Raw genomic sequence first — 24,411 nt, forward strand, 5'->3', positions numbered from 1 at the left:
AAAAGGACACCTAGGTTTAGGAAACTATTTGTGTTTTCTTAATGTTTAATGCTTTCTAAAGTGTATGTAAACACTAGCAGAAGATTTGCATTTCATTTATGTGTCAAATATGTTAGAATTTTCAAAAAATCAATTAGTATTAGAATTTTATATTTTATGAAGATTACCTTGACATGCATTTACAAATACTTGATAACGACGAATTTTTCTTGGTAACCATAATCTGATCAAAAGATTTAAATAAACAGTCGAGGTACACTGTGCACATTATTGCATTATAACGTCGATATTATACAGAAAAGGACAAACACATAATCTTTTCAGGTAATTTTTAAATTATTATAAAATTTGTCATTTATTTGAGCAACAATTTACTTGTATACAAAATTTACGCATAATTTTACTTTTTTTACTACTTTAAACGTTTAAATTTACTAGATTTGATAAATTGAGGTAGCACGTTCTAATGTTTTCATACCTTCACCTTCTACCATGAAAAACACATACGCTCCATATACGACTAAAGATCTTCTGAACACCACAAGGTTCACAGTAAGCTATCTAAACTACGCATTAGACATATTGTATAACTGTATCTTGTAGCTTTCATCTACTCATTGATCTATTTTTCTCTGTTTTATCTTCAATCATTGGGAAAGGTGAAAGCGTGTTTGTAGCGGAGTATCAAAATATGTATAACATTTGTACTATGTAAAAAAAGTGTTACATTTTTTTTTGGCCCTTTATTTAGCACTTTTGCCCATCGTTCTCTTTTTTGTAAACCAAACGAAGACTCTCTAAACTATTGAATATTTTTACTTTCCTTTTTATCTTTTTCTTCTTTTGCTATCAAAAATACATTGAAGCAACCTTAGCCATAACTTGCGTGGTTTGATTTAAAGAAGGTGTATACTGAAGCAGATAAATAAAGGGAAATATTGAAATAAATATTTGAAAAAAAAAGTAGTATCTTTTTTTAATGCCTTTCTCATTCTGTTTGTGTAATTCGAATAGGTGTACACATATTATTATATATCAAATAATAGTGTTTTCTTCTTTTTGTTGACCTTTTATGTCATACTGTTTATGTTTAATTCTCTTTTTATATTTCCTATTTGTTTCTTTTTAACTCACCTGGCCCAAAAGGACCAAGTGAGATTTGTCATCAATTGGCGTTCTTCGTTCGTCGTCGTCGTCCGTTTTACAAACTTCTTCTCCTTTGAAACTACTGGGCCAAATTAAACTAAACTTATTCCAAACCATCCGTATGATATCTAGTTAAAACATGTATCTGATGACCAAAACAATACCAAAATGTTCAATTCACCCCTTTCAGAGCTATTTCTCTTTTAACTCAACAAGTGACACCACAATTTTGCTGTTATTTAATTACTTTGATTTTTTTAGGGTGAAACAGCATGATATAATCTGAAAATTATCCAAAATTCTTAAAATATGAAACAAGGATTTCCTCTATAGATAAACGTATCATAAAAGGATTTAATTTTGTATGTACGCCAGTTGCGCGTTTTGTCTATCAAAGACTCATCAGTGACGCTCGAAAAAAGTTTAAAAGGCCAAATAAAGTACGAAGTTGCAGAGAATTCAGGACCAAATTCCTAAAGGTTGTACCAAATACAGCTGCTCCTAAATTGGTACTTTTATGGACATTTTGCAATTTTTGGTTATTATCTTGAAAGTTATAATAGAAAAACCACAAAACTGTTACTATACAATTGATCAAATGCATCTTTATATTTCTGTTATTGATTCTCAAAATTGCTTTTTTCAAAATTAAAAGATAAAAAGGGGGTCCAATCATATGTTCCCCTTCAAATGCATCGATCGTCCAAAAAGGGTGGTCCCAACCTTTGGACCCCTTTGGATCCGCTCTTGATACTTTGAAATAAAAGAGCGGATGTATGAAGAAATTAAATGTCGTTGACGACATCTTCTCTCTTTAACCGTTTGTATTGATACAAATATATATCAAAGTTGCTTTACACATACATGTGTAAACCTGAATCAGTAAATATGAAAAAAAATGTGTCAACAGGGTTTTTTTATCAATCAAATCAATTTCGGGTCACAGAGAAGTCAATTATAAGTCGGTGTTAAAAAAAATATAAATTCAAATGCAATGTGCTTTTTCAGATAGATAGTACATGCATTTGAGTTGTTTTCATCAAGCAAAGAATCTTTGTTTTATTGATAAATCCTTACAATCACTTCAAGGAATTTGTAAAATAGTTTTTTTTTAAAAAGGTAAACAATTAATGAGGGACATGCAAACTCTTAAGTCGTATACAACCTGACAACGCCATTCATGGTTAAATAAGAAAAAAGTGATAAAAAAACACAGAATAGAAAACTAAAGACTAAGCAAAACTAGCTCCACCAAAACTGGATGTGATATCTGATGCTGCGGAAGGGTATGCAGTATGCAGATCCTGCTCCACATGTGGTACCCGTCGTGTTGTTCACATAAACTTTTCAGGAATTATGTTAAAAACAAATCATTTTCGGAATTTTTATATATATAACCCGTTATGATTTTATTGATTTTTTATAAACACCTGAAAGTCATAGAGTTTACATAACTTCGGGTTTAAAGAGGTTAGTGTAAAACATATATATATATATATGTACCAAAAAGTAAAAACACAAAAATACCGAACTCCGAGGAAAATTCAAAAAGGAAAATCAAAAATCAAAAGGCAAAATCAAAAGTCCAAACACATCAAACGAATGGGTAACAACTGTCATATTCCTGACTTGGTACAGGCATTTTCTAATGTAGAAAATGGTGGATTGAACCTGGTTTTATAGCTAGCTAAACCTCTCACTTATATGACAGTCGCATCAAATTCCATTAAATTGTCAACGATGCATGAACAAAACAAACATACTCAAAGAGTAAAAATGTCAAAAATAGGGGTACAACAGTCAATATTGTGTTATCATCTTAATATCTCTACATAAACAACAAATGTAACAAAGAAGCACAAAAAGGCATACATTAATTTAACATTCTCATTTTGCTTTTCTTATACGGCTGAATTTATCTATGTAAAGTCTACCCATAATGATAGAAGGTTTCATTACTGGTTTAAAAATGCGCGTATGAAATTCGCACAGGTAGACATAAAAATAATTTTGTCGTATGACGGCATACATAAATGAAGACTTACGTAAAGTTTATATAACAAAAACAGACTTAACAGTAAAAGTAATAATAATAAATAAAATAATGGTGTGCTTTAAAGTATGACGGGATACATAAGTACAGTTTCACGTCAAATACGCTGAATTTATCTATGTAAAGTATACCCATAAATGATAGAAGGTTTTCATTACTGGTGTAAAATAGCGCGTTTGAAATTCGCACAGGTAGACATAAAAATAATTTTGTCGTATGTCGGCATACATAAATAAAGTTAACTCTATACTAAAGAGTAAAAAAAAAACCAGAGACTCCCAAAGAAAATTTAAAAACGAAAGTCTCTAAACAAAGATATAAATTAAAAGCTCAAAACATCAAATGAAAGAATGACAACTGTTACAGACATTTCCTTATGCATGTTATGTAAAACATGGTGTATTCAAACTAGTTTATAGCTACGTTTTATCTCTTTCTTGTATAACAGTCGCATAAAATTCCATTATATTGACAACAATCTGTGAGCAAGAGAAACAAACATTAAACTAGAGGGTAATTTTTATTTAAATTCGGGTACAGCAGTGAACATTGTGTTGTAATCTTAATCACTATAAAAACAAACAACTAATTCACTCAAAAAATAATATATCACAATCACACAATGGCGGAATGTATAACTACTGAGCCACACCGAAAAGACATTTCTAGAAATTGACTAAACAAAAAATATAAAAATTTACAAAGACAAATACATCAAACCTTTTACACGTATTTAAACTGATAAACAATACCAATACTTTTAATCTACACTTCGAGACCATCACGTGAGGTTGACAAAAAATATTTAGCAACAAATATCCACATAAATGTCAACCATGGAGATTGTTGCAGTATATGATTAAAATAAGGAGATATGGTATTCAATGGGACAAAAATCACCAAAGTTCAAACGAAGTAAAAGTTAGCAGTATTAGGCAACCATACAGTCTTCAAAAATGAGAAAAAGAACCTGACATGAAAAAACATGAAACGATTCAATTTTGAAAAAAATAATGGCCTAATTCATAAGAAAAAAAATTTACGCAAAAACAAAATGTTTGGAGTTACAAAATCAGGTAACGCAGAGTAAAGTCAATATTGAAATATTTAACAAAGGAAAGGGAAATGTGCCACCAATATGGGATCATTAGTGTTTTTGTTTTGATTCCGTCCTACTCAAAAATGCCAAAAAAATGTTTGTGTCTTTTAAGTTATAGGTTTAGAATTTTCCGAAAAAGTACATTTATTGGAATTTTATCTTGTAGGCGTTTACCTTGACATGTGTTTGCAAATATTTGATAAAAACAAGCTATTCTTAGTATAACTAATCTGGTCACCGACTTTAAAAGCAAACTTACATTATGCACTAGATCATACCACGGTCGATATCGTGTATAAGGGAAATCAAAAAAGGTAGTGTTTATCCAAAACAAAATGAACTTTTTCTAAAGTGCCATGCTTTTTTATGCTGTTTGAATCATGTTATTTTGGGTCCTCAATGCTCTTCAACTTTGTATTTATTTGGCTTTTTCAACTATTTTAATCTGAGCGTCACTGATGAGTCTTATGTAGACGAAACGCGCGTCTGGCGTATAAAATTATAATCCTGGTACTTTTGATAACTTTTTATATAAAGCTGTCAGTTGTCTCATTTGGGCAAACATTTTTAACGTTATGTCATTAATCGTTGTCAATTGCTGAAGGCTGTATAATCACAAATACTGATACCTGAATATATATATTATATGTTTCTGTCAAATTTTGGTTCTGTAAGTGTATGTTTCCTGACCGACGATATCAATAGTCAGGAAGACAACACATCTGCGTTAACATGAATTACCGTTTGATCGTGAGCCATCTACCTGAAGACAATGTCAGGATTGGAATGAATCCTTTGCAAAATCAAGCCATTTAACAAAAAGTATATTCATATGCTTGTTTGATGATGAAATATATTTTAGATACGGTATGAGTGCCAGGATCATCTTTTTAGAGATGTAGTAATGTAAATAAAGTAAAGAGAAAAACACGACACAACATAGCTTCCATGTACGCCACTACATGTTTAGATTTATTGTAAATCATCACGTTTGGTTTCAAGCCGTCTCGTGGTAACCAAAAATGGATCCGTAGGGGTTTAGTAAATTTCATAAGGGTTCACGACGTCACATCTACTGTAATTGGCGACGTCAACTATTGATTTTGTTGTGTTTCATTGTTTATTTTTCAACAAAATGCAGCAGAAAAGTCAAGCGTACGATAAATTTGTTATTCGGTTATTGACCCCTACAAACCATAGAGGGTGAATGAAATCCATAAGCATCACCCTTTTGGATTTCACTAACCCTCGATTGATGCGTAGGGGGTCAACAGCCAAATATATAACTTATAATATCGAATTATACTTGCCTTTCCTATCGTGAACCAGAAACATTACCGCAGTTCGTTGCTAACTGCAGTTTCGTTTGAACTGTAATTTTGATAAAACTGATATTTTTCAGATGTATTTTGTACTGTTTAAAGAAAACCAAATCACCAAAAACAGAAAAGAACATAATACCTAATTTGAATAAAGAAAGTTTGTTAAAAAGGAAAAATAATAATTTTGTGATTTCAACTAAATGATTGGTTACTAGTACTTAATAATGAAGAATGTGGTAAAAAAACAGAAAAGTACTTTCAAAATATAATATACATTAATTTGTAGCTGCTATAGTAAAACCTAAAGTAAATTGTTTGGGATATGTGTTTATTTAAAATATTGAGAGGCGAATATAGTTCATAAAGTTAATTTCCTGACTAAAAAAACTAAACATTAGAGAAATACCTCTTTTTATTTTTTTCGAAATCTGGACACAAAACAGATTATATAACAATTTTTAATTGACATTGGATTATTAAAATACGATGTAGTATTGCACGATCTAGTACAAGTGGTTGTTACATTGTAAGGAAATTGTGTATTGTTATGAAACAAGTTTACATGAGAACTAATGAATCATATGTTGTATGTCGTAAACTATATTGCATAGTATTGAATGTAGATCAAAATAAGATGATATATCATTTCTACATTTTAGAAAAACCATGCAGCAGTTATTTTTTATGGTTTTGTTTCTAGTAATGATTGGAAGTATCTGTGTTAAGTGTCAAGGTCCTGACGACAAATGGTGGAATCTTCTGATGACACAAGGATTAGCTTGTAGAAATGACACATGCAGAAGAAATGATGCGACATGCGAGTGTTATCTTACAATAGAACACAGGTTAACCATGATGAATGAAAAGGACAGAATTTTACTTTTACCTTTCAAGGGAAAATTTCGACCATTCAACAACGCAACAAAAACGTACAGTGAAGACGAAGATGACGATTTTATCGCTGGAGACGGATTTGGATCTCGTATGGTTATAGCTGTCAACCGCCGCTTTCCGGGTCCACAAATTACAGCATACGAGAATCAAAACATAATTGTACACATGCGAAATTTAATGCACACCGATAGTACAACAATTCATTTTCATGGTTTACACCAAAAACGAACCCCGTGGTCGGATGGTGTTGCTTTTGTTTCACAATGTCCAATTCTTCCGGGACAAATTTACACATATTCATTTTATGCTAAACCATTTGGAATAAGTTTCTACCACGCACATATTGGAGATCAGCGGAGTGCTGGTCTATATGGACCACTCGTTATCATACCATTATCGTCGGTGAATATATCCACTCCACAGGATGATAACGATGGAAAAGTTTACACGGTTGCAGTTCAGTACTGGAACCACTTTGATGAACCAGAGACATTGTACCAGCGCATGCTCTTTGGATCATTTGACCTTCAACGGAATGAGGTAATTAATACAACATCTGATATATCTGGCGCTAAATTTAGTCGTTTTCACTGTCATTCTGGTATAATAAATGGAAAAGGTCGATTTTACAATAAGTTGACGACACACAACCAAGCTCCTCTGACAAAATACGATGTTGAACCGAACACAGAGTATCGTTTTAGAGTCATTGGTGCAGCAACTTTATATCCTTTTCGTGTCTATATTGAAGGTCATAAATCAATTCGTATAGTTGCGTCTGATGGATTTGAACTCGAACCAATTGAAGTAGAATCTTTGATTATACATCCAGGGGAAAGAATAGATTTTATTTTGAGAACTGACCAGGCTTTAAGTAATTATTTGTTAGTAGCGGAAACCCTAGAGGTAGAGCCAGCTTTTAAGGATCAGTATCACGCAGCCGAAGCAATCATACATTATATTGGTGCAGATTATAATGATAAAGAACTGTATCCCCCTAAGGCAATACCGAATATCTGTTCAGATAAAGAGCCATGTAAGATTTTTAATTGTCCATTTATGTATTATCCAGAAAAAAACCGAATCTGTCTGACATGGAATGACGCAAAAACAATAGATCCAAATTCAAATATTGATGAAGTTAAAGGGATGGCAATAGAACGATTTTATAATTTTGCTTTTCCAGGAGAGAATGGTTACACTCCAGGGTCAGTAAATGGACATCAATTCCTACCCCCCACTGTTGCAGCATACGCCGAATGGAATAAGGTTGAACAAAACTGTGGAGACTGTAGTGATTCTAGCATATGTGAATGTACATACTACGACACAATAGATAATGACAATACCGATCAAGTGTATCAATTTGTTATGACAAACATTGGTAATGGAGCCGGCTGGTCACATCCTATTCATTTACATGGTCATTCTTTTTACGTCATGAAAATGGGTTTTGCTTCTTACCGTCAAGATGATGGTAAATTAATAGCAAATCGGGGGCAGGATAAACAAGATATTATATGCAACGATGGGAAAAATTTCTGCAACAATGCACAGTGGCGAAATTCGACGTGGTCAAATGGAAATCATCCTACTCTTAATTGGGATAACCCACCACAAAAGGATACAATAATTGTACCGACAGGCGGATATGTCGTCATCCGATTCAAGGCAGATAATCCAGGCCTCTGGTTTTTCCACTGTCACATCGACCTTCACAATACCAATGGTATGGGAATGATGATCAACGAATCTCCAAGTTATCATCAAAAAGTGCCAAATGACTTCCCTAGATGCAAGAGTTATATCGTTAATAACGGTGATGGTAGGTTTTTAAACGAAATATTTAGGTTACTGAATATCAATGTATATATACAGAACCATAGCATACCAAATATTGAAAAAGCTTGATATAAGTCAAAAACAATAAATAAAAGAGAAATGGTAAAGACAGCAACTAACGATAACTAGCGAATTACAGGATTCTGATAATTTTGTTAGGGGGTGAAGATGTGTTTAGCGCTCAACCGTTTATTTATATATGAAACACGTCATTCTTCGTATAAATTAGCTATGATTTAAAGATCAAAGAATATGCCCGAATCTTGAACTAGAATATACTTGTTAGTTTTGATGCACGTGTTTTAACAGTAGACTTAATTAAAATGCATAAGATGCAGACTTCAGCAGAATATCAATTGATGTTCTTATCTATCCATTTTGACAAGATAAATGATCGTGGTTTTTTTTCTTTATTTGTTTCTTAAAAATTGAGAATGGAAATGGGGAATGTGTGAAAAGACATCAACCAGATCGACCCAAGATCAAACGCAACCGAAGGTCATCAATTAGTCTTCAACACAGCGAGAAAAACATCGCACCCGAAGGCGTGCTGCAGGTGGCCACTTAACAAAACTAAGAACTACATTACTTCAATTTTACATTATTTATTCATCAACAGGATAATAACAATCCTATCATTACCTGCATGTAATGCTTTTCACTGTTAAATACGTTTCAGAAATTGTAATTTTTAAAAAACAAAATGAAGTTATCTCATTGATAAGAATCAAGTATCCAGTCTCGTTCGTTCATGAATTAGCTAACTATAACTAAATGGCAGGAAAATCCTTTTTTTTTCATTTGTCGCTGCTCATAACATAAGAAGGATAAGAAAAACGAATTGTAATATTTGTGGAACAGAAACGATCTGTTTAGTTTTTTTCTGTAGCGCATAATTCATAGTTTTAAATTTCCATTATCTTGTTTAGTCGTATGTATAGTTTGTGTATAATAAATAAGAATATTCGTAAGATACAATTCGGGGTAAATAATGTTTCCGTTTTGTTCACTATGACATATGTAAAAAATCATTAACCATTGTTGTTTTAGTTTCAGGATGTGATACTGTTACACCAACATTCGTCTTTAGACTGTCCTTGGCGGTATTTATGTACATTATCTCTGACATTGTATAGTTTCTTTGATTATCCTTGACGGTATTTATGTACATTATCTCTGACATTGTTATGATTGTATAGTTTTGCATATAAATTAACTTTGATGTGAAAAGTTTAGTTACACAAAGATAATTTAGGAAATATGTAGTTACGTAACTCACCGAATTATTGAAACTTATATTGTATGCACAACATATTGATAAGTTAGATTAGGTATTGTGTTATAACTTATTCGAAAGGATTAAACACAAAGTGTTACAATTTGCAAGGTTTTCTTTGTGCATTCCATGTATGTACGAAAAGTCCACAACCTAAACTACATGTAAATATGGAATATGGTGTAAATTAAAACAAAGATCATCATTAGAACATCGTCGATATACACACAATATCATCGGAGCTGTTTCGCTACTTTTGTACTGTTCAACGTGTTTGAAAGTAACTTTGTTACAATGACGTGGTATCCCGTCATTGCTCTATTATAATTTTTGTGTTCTTATCTTCCATTTTTGCAAATACGCTTTGTCTTTATGCATTATTGTTTTTTCCATTTTTACATATAAACGTGGCTTCGTAATTATACATCCGTATTTTTGTACAATGGTAAATGTGTGTCTGTGTACATTTTCGCTTATATTCTCGGTTAAAACGAAATCGCCAAAATAAATTCCGCCAATTTAAGAGTATATTTTAAGGAAAGAATCAACGATGTGAACCCGCGAAAATAATAACCGTCAAAATACATCTTTTTCAATAAAAATCACAAATTTTACATCCGCGAAAATAACCCGCTATACGGTATTTGTTTGTTTCTAAAGTGATTAAGATGATAAAATAACATTGCTTTTTCCGTTTGTTTAACATTTATACCTATATGTATATGTTTGTTTTGCACTCACATCGTTTTCAGTATAACGGAATTTTATGCGAATTACAACGAACTACAACAAACAGGTTTAATCCATCGTTTTCTACAAGAAAATGGCTGTACCAAGTCAGGAATATGATATTTGTTATCTATTCGTTTGATGTGTTTGAGTTTTTGATTTTGCCATTGTTTATGGACTTTCTTTTTTTAATTTTTCACAGTATATTTGTGATAATGCTTTATTTTAGATCTAATCAGATAATTAAATGAATGCTTTCCACTGTTTATATATATGTTTAGATACTTTTAAAAATTATGAAGTGATACAGAGATGTCTCATTGGCACCCATAACACATCTTCTTATATCTATAATTTTGTGATGTTCATTACTTTTCAAATATAATTATGTGTATGTATATGCAATGCTTGAAATTATTTGAAATCTACACTATCTAAGTAAAACATGTTCTTTTGTAATATTTACATTTTTATTTTGTAAAATGCCATGAGCTATGAAGCTTTATTATCTCTGTTCCAATAATACATAATGTAACCATTTATCTTTACTTAATTGATTTTTTTCATAATCTATAACTACATTCAATGAAAACAGCTTCATCAGTGGTATATTCTGGATCCGCACAGTTTTCTGTAGGATTCATTCAACCAATAAGATGGTGAACATAACACATTAAGAAAAGGTGCAATATTTCCAGGACTTTTAAATTGACGTACAACTAAATGTTTATGCAGCTTCCTACTCTGTATGCTATTTCTACATCCCTCATCTCCCGACTTGGGACAGGCACATATAGAATATGGCGGCGTTACCCATGTTAAGCCATTTCAATTGATATTTTATAGTGTTTCTTTCTATGTTGTGATGTTACAGTAATGTTTCAGGATAGGGTGAAGGTTGGTATATTTTAAAACGTTATAAACCGCTGCATTTGTTTCTTCCGTACTCACACCACATCTTCTTATTTCTGTTGAGGCCGCCAACCATCCTCCAAACCTGGAGAGTAGTGTAACGGCACAACACAAGAACAAACTATGCAAAACAATTAACGAAAATAAATATATGCAATACAACAAAACACGACAACCACTCAATTACAGGCGTACCTTGACCTATACTGTTTTGCTTTTATAAATTGTTACTTGGATAGATGGTTGTCTCATTGGCACTTATACACCATCTTCTTAAATCTATTTCAAAGTGTGACACTCACATATAGAATGATTCGAAGTTTAAAATGTTTAAAGATGCCAATCCTCCTCCTTGAAATAGTTAAAAACTCATAAGAAAGATATAAAGCAGAAAAACATCTTACAAAAGCACAGACTTGACGTGGCAGGGTATTTATACATCTCTAGAAACATGATTTTTTTTCATCACAAACATGCTATCTATATACAGCTATAAACCGCACGATTTGTCAATTAAGCAGAAAGTATTATGTTTGACATCAATGCCAAAAGTATTAAAATTTGCACCTACTTTGTTCAAATAATTAAAAAAAATTACTCCATACACACATTCATATTCTATTTATTTGAAACATTGCGCCGCAATTATCTATGTGTTAATTCTTGTTTTTTTTTAATTGGAATAAGTTCATATGTTAGCCCAAGCAGTCAGAATTCAACTTTGTCAAAACTTGCTCCCCATTACGCCAGTTCATTTTCACGATCGTAAAAATGGAAGCCATTGTAGGGATGACGCGCTACCAATTTTGCTCTTGATAAATGTATCCACATAGCACCATTACGATCCTTATATGTCAGTTGTCTTTTAAAAGACAGAAGTATCTACTAGCTAATTAGCATCATTGAATGATCTTGTCGGCATTGATTCAACTTAAAACTATTGTCCGATCGGTTGTCAGGTGGAATTTTCGAAAATTCTTTAACATTTTAAAAAAAATCTAATAAATATTTCGTGGAAGAACAGACTAAAAATTTGCAGTGGTTGAAGATTATAAACCCTTGTTGTCATTACACACACAACATTATTTTTTTGGAAAACATGCATTTTCATCATCCAACTTAAAAGACTGTCGTCAAGCACGTTTAGAAAAAAATAGGTAATCGAACACACCTTATCTGTTTTTGTGATTCATTAAAAGGTATTTCACTTGACCCATATACATTGTATTTCATCTTTTCATACTGTGATTTTTTTATGTTATAAAGTCAACTTGTAGGTTTGATTTAAAAAAATGATAGAATCTGAAGCGAGATGATATATCAAATAATCTTGATTTGTTCGTTTCAAGACAAAATATACACCTCAAACACACCCTAATATAAAAAGGTGCAATCGATTTCTCTTTTCGTTACAATTGTCACCCATATTTTGAAAAAAAAATTTGAGTCACATAATGGAAGGGCAGACAAGAAAATTACTGAACTAATAGATTGATATGTTCTCCGTCAATTGTAATAAAAGAATTTAAATCGGAGGTTATGCATTTTCTACATCCAACTTAATAGATACTCATGTCGTCGACTTGATATCTTAATTGTTCTGCATTACTATGTAATAGATAAATTGAAAACATATCCAAATGGTGTATTTCGAAAAAAAACACTTCGTAATTCAGACGAAAATTGTCGTTTTATTTGTTTCTTTTAACTTTTATATTTTTTGTTACTATAGTATAACAACATTACAGTAAGCATTTATCGCCTTCTCTTACAAAGAACTTTGATGAATTTTAACTGGGTGTCCGACTGCAAGTGAATGTCTACGATATAGAAATGTATCTGACTGCGGGTAAACTAAGACGGTTGTGGTTTGTTGAACGGAGTCACGTGATGACCACTTACGTAGGGGTTAGTAAATTTTATATAGGGTTCATGACGTCACGTCTTCTGTTAAATGTGTCGTCATCTATGGACTTTATTGTGTGTTATTGTTTTTTTCCTACAAAACGCAGTAGACAAAGTTCCACATGCGATAAGGGAGTATGTCCAGTAAAACCCCTTTTTGGCCCCAAAATATAGCAGTTTTACAAAATTGTTAAAATGTAAAATTTTAGTTATTTATTGGACAGTAAAATGCTTCTGCTACATAAATATGGGCTGTTTTTGACAACACAATGCACATATATCGGGTACTAGCACCATTAAGTCATACTGAAATAACTGAAAACATCACAAATTTAGCATTTTAGTTAAATTTAAGACGGTTTTCGTGTAAAACGAAAGTGGCCGCATTCTTGTTCATCCTTAATTTTGAAATGAAAGTTGTATTTTATGATAATACATAACATATATAAAGGTTGAGGATGAACACAGATGCGGCCATTTTCCTTTTTACAAAAACCATCTGAAAAGTGAAATTTTTCAGCATATTTGGTAGATTTTACATGTTTCTGCTTGGATCGGTGCGTTTTGAATTTTATGACTAAATCAGTTGAAATCTTTCACACAAACTAATTGATTCAAATAAAAAAGACATTTAAGTGCTTAAAAAGTTGTAAAAATCTTTCCTTAGATGAAACTGAAATTTTAGGCCAAAATCGGCCCTTACCGGACCTACTCCGTTGTTATACGGATCAATACTGACCCACTAAGGACCATAGAGGGTGAGTAAAATCAACTCGGCCTAACCATTATGAATTTAACTAACCCTCTATGGATGCTTCAGAGGTCAATAGCAAATCTTATAATGGTAACTGTTCTGGCAGTGAAACGTTTTCTAATGTCTGCATGGTTGATCGGGGAATTCAAATTCGCAACCACACGTCTGATCAGAGTGGGGACATTAAATCTGATATATCGTGTACGCACGCCCCTCGCTATCTTGTCGTTAATGATCCCTGCTACAACAAATATGCGTAGATTATTTGAAGCCAATAGCAACATATCCGACCGGCTCCCTGCATGTTTCAGTGTCGGATTATTGACGTTATTCGAGCTGCAAACAGTCAGTCAGTCAGTCAGTCAGTCAATCAGCTGTATCCATTGTAGTGTTGAAATACTCTTGGGATTTTTATTTGTACATTTAAGAAGTTCATAATTTGAAAGTGTTCATTGATAGGACAATACAATTGCTCGAAAATGAAGATATCATTGACTGAGCATACGGATAGACGAGTCTGAGTGCCAATTTGATAGCTTTTTTGTAAACTTTTAACCGTACGACATTCGACAATGAGCAAACCCACAAAGTATAGGATCATAAATACGTGAAGCGGAAGGGAAGGGGGCATGCAATGCAAATACAATAGAAAATATGTAAGGGTTCCGCGGAACCCAGAGTCTCGCCTACTTTTGCTGTAAATTGCAAGCTCAACAAAATTGAGGAAAAAAATCAATAAAAATATTCCGCTTGATACTATCTTTGATTGTAAGAAGCTTCTTTCCAAGTTTGGTAAAAAATCCAGGATAGTTTATGAATCTAATAAATGTTTTAAAAACTTTAACTGCAGACTGGATGTAATGTTAACTGGAAGAACAACTAAGTCCATTTATAAGTAAAATACAGATACACAGGTACAAAATATTAACAAAACTTCCTTATAGATACTAGCTTTTAATCATAAACTAGCTTCTGTCCAAGTTTGGTACAAATTAAAAATAGTATAAGAAAGTTATCAATTTTTTTTTTAAATTTAACCACAGAATGAATGTGTTGCTGGCAGAAAATCTAAGTCCATTTAAAGTAGAATACGGAAAAAATGGATTTATCGTTTTTACAAAATTTACTTCTGGATACCATCTTATTATCATAAACAAGCTTCAGTCTGTCCAAGTTTGGTACTAACCAAGGATAGTTTAAGAAAGTTATTAAAATTTTAATAAACTTTTACCACAGAGTGAATGTAATGTCTTCCCGCAGAAAATGTCCATTTATAAGTAAAATACGGAAAATATGGAATTTTATTTTTACAAAATTTACTTCTGGATACTATCTAATGATCATAAACAAGCTTCTGTCCACGTTTGGTAGCAATCCAGGATAGTTTAAGAAAGTTATTAAAATTTTAAAAACTTTACCTACAGAGTGAATGTAATGTTTTCCCGCAGAAAATGTCAATTTATAAGTAAAATATGGACAAATGGAATTTTATTTTTACAAAATTTACTTCTGGATCATAAACAAGCTTCTGTCCACGTTTGGTAGCAATCCAGGATAGTTTAAGAAAGTTATTAAAATTTTAAAAACTTTAACCACAGAGTGAATGTAATGTTTTCCCGCAGAAAATGTCAATTTATAAGTCAAATACGGAAAAATGGAATTTTATTTTTACAAAATTTACTTCTGGATCATAAACAAGCTTCTGTCCACGTTTGGTAGTAATCCAGGATAGTTTAAGAAAGTTATTAAAATTTTAAAAACTTTAACCACAGAGTGAATGTAATGTTTTCCCGCAGAAAAACTTAGTCCATTTATAAGTAAAATACGGAAAAAATGGAATTTTATTTACGCAAAATTTATATCTGGATACTATTTTATGATCATAAACAAGCTTCTATCCAAGTTTGGTAGAAATCCAGTATGGTTTAAGAAAGTTATTAAAATTTCAAAAACTTAAGCACAATATTTGTGGACGCCGCCGACGCCGACGACGGAATGTAGGATCGCTTAGTCTCGCTTTTTCGACTAAAGTCGAAGGCTCGACAAAAAAGGAATAACTGTTTATAGAATGAAGATGTCACGTATTACAATACTTAATTGGTTACTTTGACGTTGAGATCTAAAAATGAAAAGATTGTTCTCATTATTCAATTTCGTTTTTAAGGTGTAAAAGTTATGCTAAATTTCCCGGAACAACACAGGCTTGCTTCTGTGTTTCCTAATTCGAATTGGTTTGTCATTCGTTCTGATTATCTCATATCTTCTTTATTGCCTCCAGGAGGAGAGTGAAAATAATAAACATGATAAACACAAAAATTAAACAATTGAACAACATAGGCAAATTAAATCAGAAAATGTCATGATCAGTTGAAGTGAGTGTCAGTAACGGATATAACAGTTATATTAATCTTGTAGTAAAGTTCCAAATTTATGGATATATCGAACGCATATAGCTTGGAATGTCTCTAGTTGGTCGGTTTCTAGTGGAAAATTGTTCAAATCGCAAGAAAGTAAGTAATACAATAGTTTTTCATCAGACATGTTTGCAAGGAAGATACTAAACGTAATTGGATCGATGTTTATAATTTCACACCAAAAGTTATCACGTGTTTCGTCAAGATAGTCACACGAAGAAATGGCGTGAACTATTGGATCAAAAAACATTTTACCGCATCTGTCACATAGAATGTATTGCCTATTGTCATTGTCTTTTATTAAACAGCAAACAGAAATTGAATAATGTGCTTGTTTTCTAAGGTTTGGACGCTTCAATGCTATAGTCCATGCAGGGTGAGGTGTATAATCTTTTTTGATCATTTTAAAAGCAACAAAATCATCATCAATGTTAATACGTCTTGTCCAATTAACAATTTCGAAAGCGGTCACTGCTGTTTTCACAATACGTTTCCATATTAGAGATGTTGGAAAAAGTCCGGTTTCACAGAAATCGTTAAAATATGTTGATAACTCACACTTCCTCAAAATGTTTATAATGTCAACTGTGAATCCGAAATTTGAATGGCTTCCGTCGTTGTATTGAAAGTCGTTAACTCTACGAAATTAATATACGGAAAGATACACATTCGCACGGAAGATTACATATCCGTCCTAGAAAAAGAAGTTTCTTTTCATCCACATAACTTTCAATGCTAAACCAACCGATCATCGGAAGGCACATTTCACTTCGTGTGCGCCGTGGTAAACCTTGAATATTTTTGCAAATGTAGTGCTGAGTTCTTTCCAACACTAACCATTCAGTTGAAGTAAGTTTGCCCCATAGTTCACATCCGTACAACGCCTTCGGATAACATACTTGCTTTACGAATTTTGAACAAAAATAGGATTTAAAATAGCTGGATGAACACCTAGACGGATTAAAGATATAACGGTTGTACGCAGTGTTCTGCAAACGTCTATTGTACGATCCATCGACTTGAGGCTTGTATAAAGATTAATTCCACAATGTTTTGCCATCTTAACTGTCGATATTGGTTCATTATATAGAAGCACATCGGTTCCAATTGTAGGTTTACCAAAATGTAAGAGCTAACTTTTCCCTGCTGAGAACGCAAAGCTCCAACGGATGCTGTACTCTTCGCAAATTTTGACCATAACTTGTGAAGATTGGTGATCAGTTGCGATTATTGAAATTTCGTCAGCTTGAACAGGCGTGCTTGCGTTGAGGTCATGTATAAAAGCACCACGTTGGCTGGACACTAATTTGTCAATGAGGTCGTTGATAAAAATTAAGTACAGTTTTGCTGAAAGTACACTTCCTTGCCTAACACCGCGATGCAACTTGAACCAATTTGACAACTTTCCACCAGAGAATACCGCACTCGTGAAATCAGAATACATATTATCAAGAAGACACCATAATTTTGCGGGAAAGCCATATTCATATAATTTGATGCGCAAACCGTCGTGTGGGACAGTGTCAAACGCCTTAGTACTGTCTAATAGAACGATTTTGACGGGTCCACCTTTTTCAATGTAATGAAATTTAACATCTTGTAAATTGTATGATGCATTCATGCTACTTACTTGTTTTTGGTTAGCAACTTGCTGGTGATTCGGAAAATCGGGTCTCAATTTTGTAAGTTCGTTCTCAAGCAGTTTTTCAAATATTTTTATTTTTTTATTATTTTTATTATTAGCATTTAAAACTCTAAACCAAACCAAATGAATTCCATTCAAATAGAATGAACAAAGGAATTATTGATACGATGATACATGTATGCAACTAATCACTATCGTTGATAAGTTATTTGGTTACTTTGACATAGAGATGTAAAAATGAAGAGATAATTTTTATTATTATTTTTTTTGTGTCATCGTTAAGGTATAAACGTTATGATTAATTTCCCTGAACATTACAGTTTTACTTCCCTGTTTCCCAATTCGAATAGATTCGCCATTCGTACTAATTATTACAAGCAGTTGAAACTATAAACCAAACCATATACATTTCATTCACATAGAAAGAAAATAAAAGAATTATTTACGCGATGAAGATGTAATTAAGCACTGTCGTTGATTAGTAATTTGATTTCTTTGACATGAGATGTAAAAATGAAGAAATAACTCTTATTGTTAATGGTTTTGTATTTTTTTTTTATTTTTTTTTTCATCTTTTAGGTATAAACGTTATGCTAAATTTCCCCAAACGCTGCAGTTTTGCTTCGGTGATACCAAATTCTAATTGTTTAGTCATTCGTTCTGATAATAAAATTAAACATTTTAAACTCTATACCAACCATATTAATTCCTTTCAAATTTTGTCTTTAAATGTGTGTTTAGACCGTGTATATGTGCGCCAAACAATTTTCATTTTAAGCTGAAAAAATAGATTTTGCAAAATGTCAGAGGATGACACACTCTCTACAAGAGGCATTGGAAGAAAAATTTCAAACCTGACTGGATGTGGCTGATAATTTGAACACTTAACACAGCCATCAGGACGCCGAACTTCAGTTTTTACTGCCGGGCGAAAGAAGACAAAAGTGACCATATTTATATTCCCCACTCACCTTTTGGGTCGGTGGGTCATAATGCAGTTGAGGTAAACACGTTTCAAAATTTGGTTAGAATATTTGGCTCTACTGTCGTATCCTTATTTGAATCAAAATATCACAATCGATTTTTTTTTTTGGACAGCATCGGCATTTGAAAGATCCTCAATGCACAAAAAGAAGGGTGTATTGACGTTTTATTAGCTGTAAAAGAGAGGCGAAAGATCCAAGTACAGTCATCAGAAAAATACGACATACTGTACATACATAGAATTATTCATATGTCAAAATACCTTCATTAATAATGTCACATTCTAATAGAAAAAACATATCTTATCATTCATTTAGATTTTTATAATGTTAGTATGCTAAATATTTTTATAATGTTAGTATGCTAAATATTTTTATAATGTTAGTATGCTAAATATTTTTACAATCGCGTCTCTTGAATTAAGATTTTAAGATACAATTGTTTTGACAAACAAGATCTATAACATTTCTAACAAAGCAAACACTTATTCTAAACAAGAGTTATCCGTAGATTGGTAGGTTCGTCGATATACTGAGACGTATCTTCTGATAATATTTTCAGTCGGACATTACTAGGTTTCAGGGAGTCTTCAACAAAGTGCCCTAAAATGACGATATCTTCAACTTTTGTTTCAACAGCTTAATCCAATAAATGGTCTTTCAAATTAAAAATGTAATCCCCGGAATCAGGTAGTTTTTTTAAACTAATATAACCCGACTCTGGACCTGAATTTTAGAAACGTTCTAAGCAGAATCTACACTCCCGTTTACAGTGATATGCCATATATAGCCATGATCCATGCTCCCACCATGCACTTCCTACATACGTATCAATGTTGTTCTTATCACAACCTCCTCTTGAAGACCAATGCCGACAGTACGTTATAGAGGGATCACCGTTCAAACACTGGTAGTCTGAAATATATATAAAATAATCTTATAATAAGGGTATCCTCCTCGTATAGACCAATACGGACAGAACGTTACAGTAGAATCGCCGTTCAAACACTGGTAGTCTGAAATATATATAATTAGAACTTTATTATATCTTATCACACCCTCCTCTTGTAGACCAATACGGTCAGTACGTTACAATGGAATCGCCGTTCAAACACTGGTAGTCTGAAATATATATATAATTAGAACTTTATTATATCTTATCACACCCTCCTCTTGTAGACCAATACAGATAGTACGATACACAGGAATCGCCGTTGTAACACTGGTAATTAGACCATTATTATACCATTTTAAAGTGTCGTACGTCGAGTTAACTTTATTAATTGAATTGTAATATAATAAAATAACTCTATGAAATGGTATATTATGTTTATCAATATGATACCAAAGACAGTGGTGATTGGGCAAGGATGGACACATACAGGGCTAACATTATAATTATTTAAAAGCGGATATAGAATTTAGTATTCGAAGATTGACAAAAATGACTGATACATTTCAGTTACAGTCCTTTTGGATATAATCATGTTGTCTTGCCTCTCTCAATGGTCACCTCCTTCTTAAAAAAAAAGAGAAGAGAAAAAAAAATATGAGCTACGTTTGAGCAAGGCACATTAAGAATGAGTATATTTATAAGCAAAGAGCAGATAATTTTAGGATATTGTTTTACAAATTTTTCTGAGTGCTGCATTAATTTGAACAAATTACTTTCATTCGAACTAATTAAATGAAATGACAATCCATCTGTATTTAAAAATCAGGAATGAATGCCTGTCGTTTACTAGTATCGTGTTAATTAAGTAGACCAGATTTTCAAGTACTAAGTAGTTATTGACAAACACCAACGATAAGTTTCAACAATAAATATTCATGTGTCATTTGGGAATAAAATAAATATTTTAAGAGAAATAGCCTTGAACAATATTAGGAAATTGATTTTAAATATCAATTAAATTTATGAGCATATCAAAATTAATATTAATAGACTTACATGGAACGCAACTACTGTCGTACTCGCTTTCCCTCAAGCAGATTTCCTCGTCCTGGCAGCCGTGAGAGCCACCACAGTTTCCTCCTAATTTCTGAAATAAATGCATGGTATACGTAATATTTATTTTATGTTTTGCACAGAAAGGATTTTTCTTTTCGGTTTTGTTTCGGTTTCTTTTGCTATTCTTAAAATAAATTTTGGTGCTTAGTTTTGTTTTTTCTTAAACTATGTTAATATATTTTAATTGTGTTTCTATGTAACACTTATAATTATAAACTATTTTGAATGTGATTTTATGCAACAAGTTTAATTATAATATATTGTGTATGTGTTTCTATGCAAAAATTGTAATTATAATATATTTTTTATGTGTTTCTATGCAACAAGTATAATTATAATATATTTTGCATGTGATTATATGCAACAAGTATAATTATAGTATATTTTGTGTGTTTCTATGCAACAAGTATAATTATTATATAGTTTGTATGTAATTTTATGCAACACTTATAATCATAATATAGTTTGTATGTATTTTTATGCAACACTTATAATCATAATATATTTTGTAAGTGACTTTATGCAACAAGTATAATTATAATATATTGTGTATGTGATTTTATGCAACAAGTATAATTACAATATATTGTGTACGTGATTTTATGTACAAGTATAATTATAATTTATTTTTGTATGTGATTTTCTACAGCAAGTATAACTATAATATATGTTGTATGTGATTTTATGTACAAGTATAATTATGATATATTTTGTATGTGATTTTCTACAACAATTATAACTATTATATATTTTGTATGTGATTTTATGTACAAGTATAATTATAATATATTTTGTATGTGATTTTGTAAAACAACTATAGTCATAATATATTTTGTATTTGATTTTATGCAACAAGTATAATTATAATATACTTTATGAACGATACATTATACTGTCACTAAATATTTCATGTAAGAGAATAAGGATCAGATTCAGGACGTATCAGAAAATATCATTCAGGAGTGCAACCATGTTGCTGTTTGAACTGTCGTATAAACAGACACAAAACAATGCTTGTGCAAAGCTTAACAACAGTCGTACGGCAGACATTGCGTAGTTAATTACCACAAAATACATTTGAGCGCATTGATAGGATATTTTATCGAAAACAATCGAACTTTTTTGGCGCCAAAGTATAACCCTTTTTAGCGCAAGATTTTTAATCCATTTTACCTAAAAGTGAAATTATCAATGTCCATTTTAGCGACAAAAAATCATAAGAATAATTATCTAACAGAATCAAGATAGCACAGTATAGAAAATATTATTTCAATTGAAATACAGTACTAAAAGACTAAAAAGTTAACGCAAATGTTATAATTTATAAGTCCTGTATCTTTGTTTTGGTACATATATGCTGAGTCAAACACTTCATTTGAGATGAGCACGATATCACTTAACCAGCGAGGCAGTTCCGAGAGTCTATGTTGTGATCTATATTGATATCTAATATATTGCAATCGCCAATGGAAGTCAGCAGGGTTTACGAACATTCGTTGTTCGACCGTCTAGTCAATTGGGTGTCGTTAAAATATATCATTTTTATATATACTTACAGTTGGGATGTCATCCTTCAATGCAAACACATAACCATTTTTGAAATGTAAATTATTGATTGTCCATTCCATATTTGAAATGAGACATTTTTTGTCGACACGACCAAAACTAAAAGATTTGCATTTTTTAAAACTAAGGCAAATTTGAGCACACTGATACATAGATGGAACAGTGTTCCTTAAAACTACATGTCGATCCATTTGTCTTCCTTCCGTAAATTTGAATTTAAGAATAGACTGAGATTGAGGATAAATTCCTGGTATGAATAATACTGTTATGTACACATTGAGCATACTATTATACATTGTCTTTGACCGATAATTAATCACTTTTAGACTTTTTTCCCATTAAATAACAGTTTAAATTAAAGATTCTATCAGCTTGACGTGTCATTCAAATGTTGTTATACTTCTATACTACCCCTGATAAATCAAGTGAAAGTAATTTATACAAGGAGCGATGATTTATCAGTACGACTACAGGAAGTCAATTAAATGTATAAAATCATTAAACAATTAAATGATTAGATGATTGCCAATGGATTCATAAGTTGGTCCCACGAGCAACCGTGACTTTACCGTCACTTAAAAATTTCAATCATAATATTTACAAAATTATATTGGAGATCTTCAGAATGATTTGAATCAATTTAGGTTCAATGTACACTGTTAAGGTGTAATACCATCAAATCATGGTATGTCACATCCGGTTGCATACGAAAGTAGGTCTAAAAAAATATTCCCTTGAATTTGACCGTTGTAGGTAATTAATCCTACATTTTATTGCAGTAAAACTATTTCTGTGTCATAAACATTATGTCTTGGGAATTTCAAAACACAATTATTTTTTATTTGTGATTTCTATAGAAAATTTTGTAATCTTGAGGTTACATGGTGACTAAACCTTGTACACAGATAGAATAAGGGGAGAAATTTGATTGGTTAACTTCCAATGATGGTTATTTTCTTATATGCAATGAAATGTTATGTGAAACTTTTTCTATAGAACTGGACAGGATAAAACTTTACTCATGCCAAGTATTTTTTTATTTGAAACAAAGATAAATACTGCACAATTTTTTGAAAAGTGCAAATTTAACAAAGACTAATTGGGGAAAATCAATGGTTGTATTACACCTTAACAATCGTTGAATTGATTTTGATTTTGCGAACAGTTCCCATACATTATTATTATAGATTTCTGTCTTCAGTGTAATTTTTTTCCAGTCATTGTTTTTTCTTCTTCAGTTTGAATGCATCTCAAAAATACTTTATCTTCTGTGCGTATGCTTCTTCACTCACAGTCTGTTAGATATACATTTTCTGTGTGAATACTAACTAATATAGATTTCATAAGCCATCATGATGAATCGGGTACACTACTTTTGAGTCGTTTGAAAGGTAGTGAAGCATTCTTAGTTTTTTTATATTTTAAGTAAAAACACCGTGTAAAAAGCTGAAAGCCTGATCCTGTAATGTTGTTAAAAGCTGGTTTAATGTCCTGTCCCTAGGTGAAGAGGGCATTAAAGTTAACCATTGTCAGTCTGTTCTTTTGTACGTCTGGCACGAAATTTTTCCTTCTCTAACTTTACTTGGCCTCGGACAAATTTTTAAAACTTATACACAATACCACCAAACACCAATGATTTCGAGTGAAGAAAACTACAAATTTCAGAAGAATATTACGTGTGTTAATCTGCATCTTAAAGATTTTGCGAGTTATTAAAAGATTGTCCTACATGTATCGCATCCTCAATTTTGAATTATAATAATGTGTATTAAGGAATGTTTTCAGCATTCTCAGACATCTTTTCGTTTATTTTTTATTTGGTGAGACGAATTCACTTGTCGTTCTTAAAATCTAAAAAAT

The 24,411-nt window shown here is 31.9% G+C and overlaps 2 protein-coding genes across 2 annotated transcripts; one reads left to right on the top strand and one right to left on the bottom strand.

Moving 5' to 3' along the window:
* Positions 1-253: 253 nt before the first annotated feature.
* On the top strand, positions 254-10,831 carry LOC134680658 (uncharacterized). The gene is made up of 3 exons (XM_063539790.1): positions 254-324; positions 6,280-8,339; positions 9,407-10,831. The coding sequence occupies exons 2-3, from the start codon at positions 6,287-6,289 to the stop codon at positions 9,490-9,492; spliced, it is 2,139 nt and encodes a 712-aa protein (XP_063395860.1). The 5' UTR covers positions 254-324; positions 6,280-6,286; the 3' UTR covers positions 9,493-10,831.
* An 8,558-nt stretch (positions 10,832-19,389) lies between these two features.
* Positions 19,390-23,032, bottom strand: LOC134681707 (uncharacterized). Its single transcript, XM_063541346.1, has 3 exons — positions 22,542-23,032; positions 20,926-21,016; positions 19,390-19,889 (listed from the first exon to the last, which is right to left on the bottom strand). The coding sequence occupies exons 1-3, from the start codon at positions 22,845-22,847 to the stop codon at positions 19,708-19,710; spliced, it is 579 nt and encodes a 192-aa protein (XP_063397416.1). The 5' UTR covers positions 22,848-23,032; the 3' UTR covers positions 19,390-19,707.
* Between the last annotated feature and the right edge of the window lie 1,379 nt (positions 23,033-24,411).

Source organism: Mytilus trossulus, chromosome 8 (assembly GCF_036588685.1).
Source record: "Mytilus trossulus isolate FHL-02 chromosome 8, PNRI_Mtr1.1.1.hap1, whole genome shotgun sequence".
NCBI lineage: Eukaryota > Metazoa > Mollusca > Bivalvia > Mytilida > Mytilidae > Mytilus > Mytilus trossulus.

What these genes read in the sequence shown, in the direction of transcription:
- LOC134681707 (XM_063541346.1), bottom strand. Translation starts at nt 22,847, where the DNA reads ATGTATAATAGTATGCTCAATGTGTACATAACAGTATTATTCATACCA. An exon ending in TGAAGGATGACATCCCAACT is followed by an intron (nt 21,017 to 22,541) that starts GTAAGTATATAT and finishes CATTTATTTCAG; the next exon opens with AAATTAGGAGGAAACTGTGG. An exon ending in CGACAGTAGTTGCGTTCCAT is followed by an intron (nt 19,890 to 20,925) that starts GTAAGTCTATTA and finishes TATATATTTCAG; the next exon opens with ACTACCAGTGTTTGAACGGT.
- LOC134680658 (XM_063539790.1), top strand. Translation starts at nt 6,287, where the DNA reads ATGCAGCAGTTATTTTTTATGGTTTTGTTTCTAGTAATGATTGGAAGT. An exon ending in TATCGTTAATAACGGTGATG is followed by an intron (nt 8,340 to 9,406) that starts GTAGGTTTTTAA and finishes TTGTTGTTTTAG; the next exon opens with TTTCAGGATGTGATACTGTT.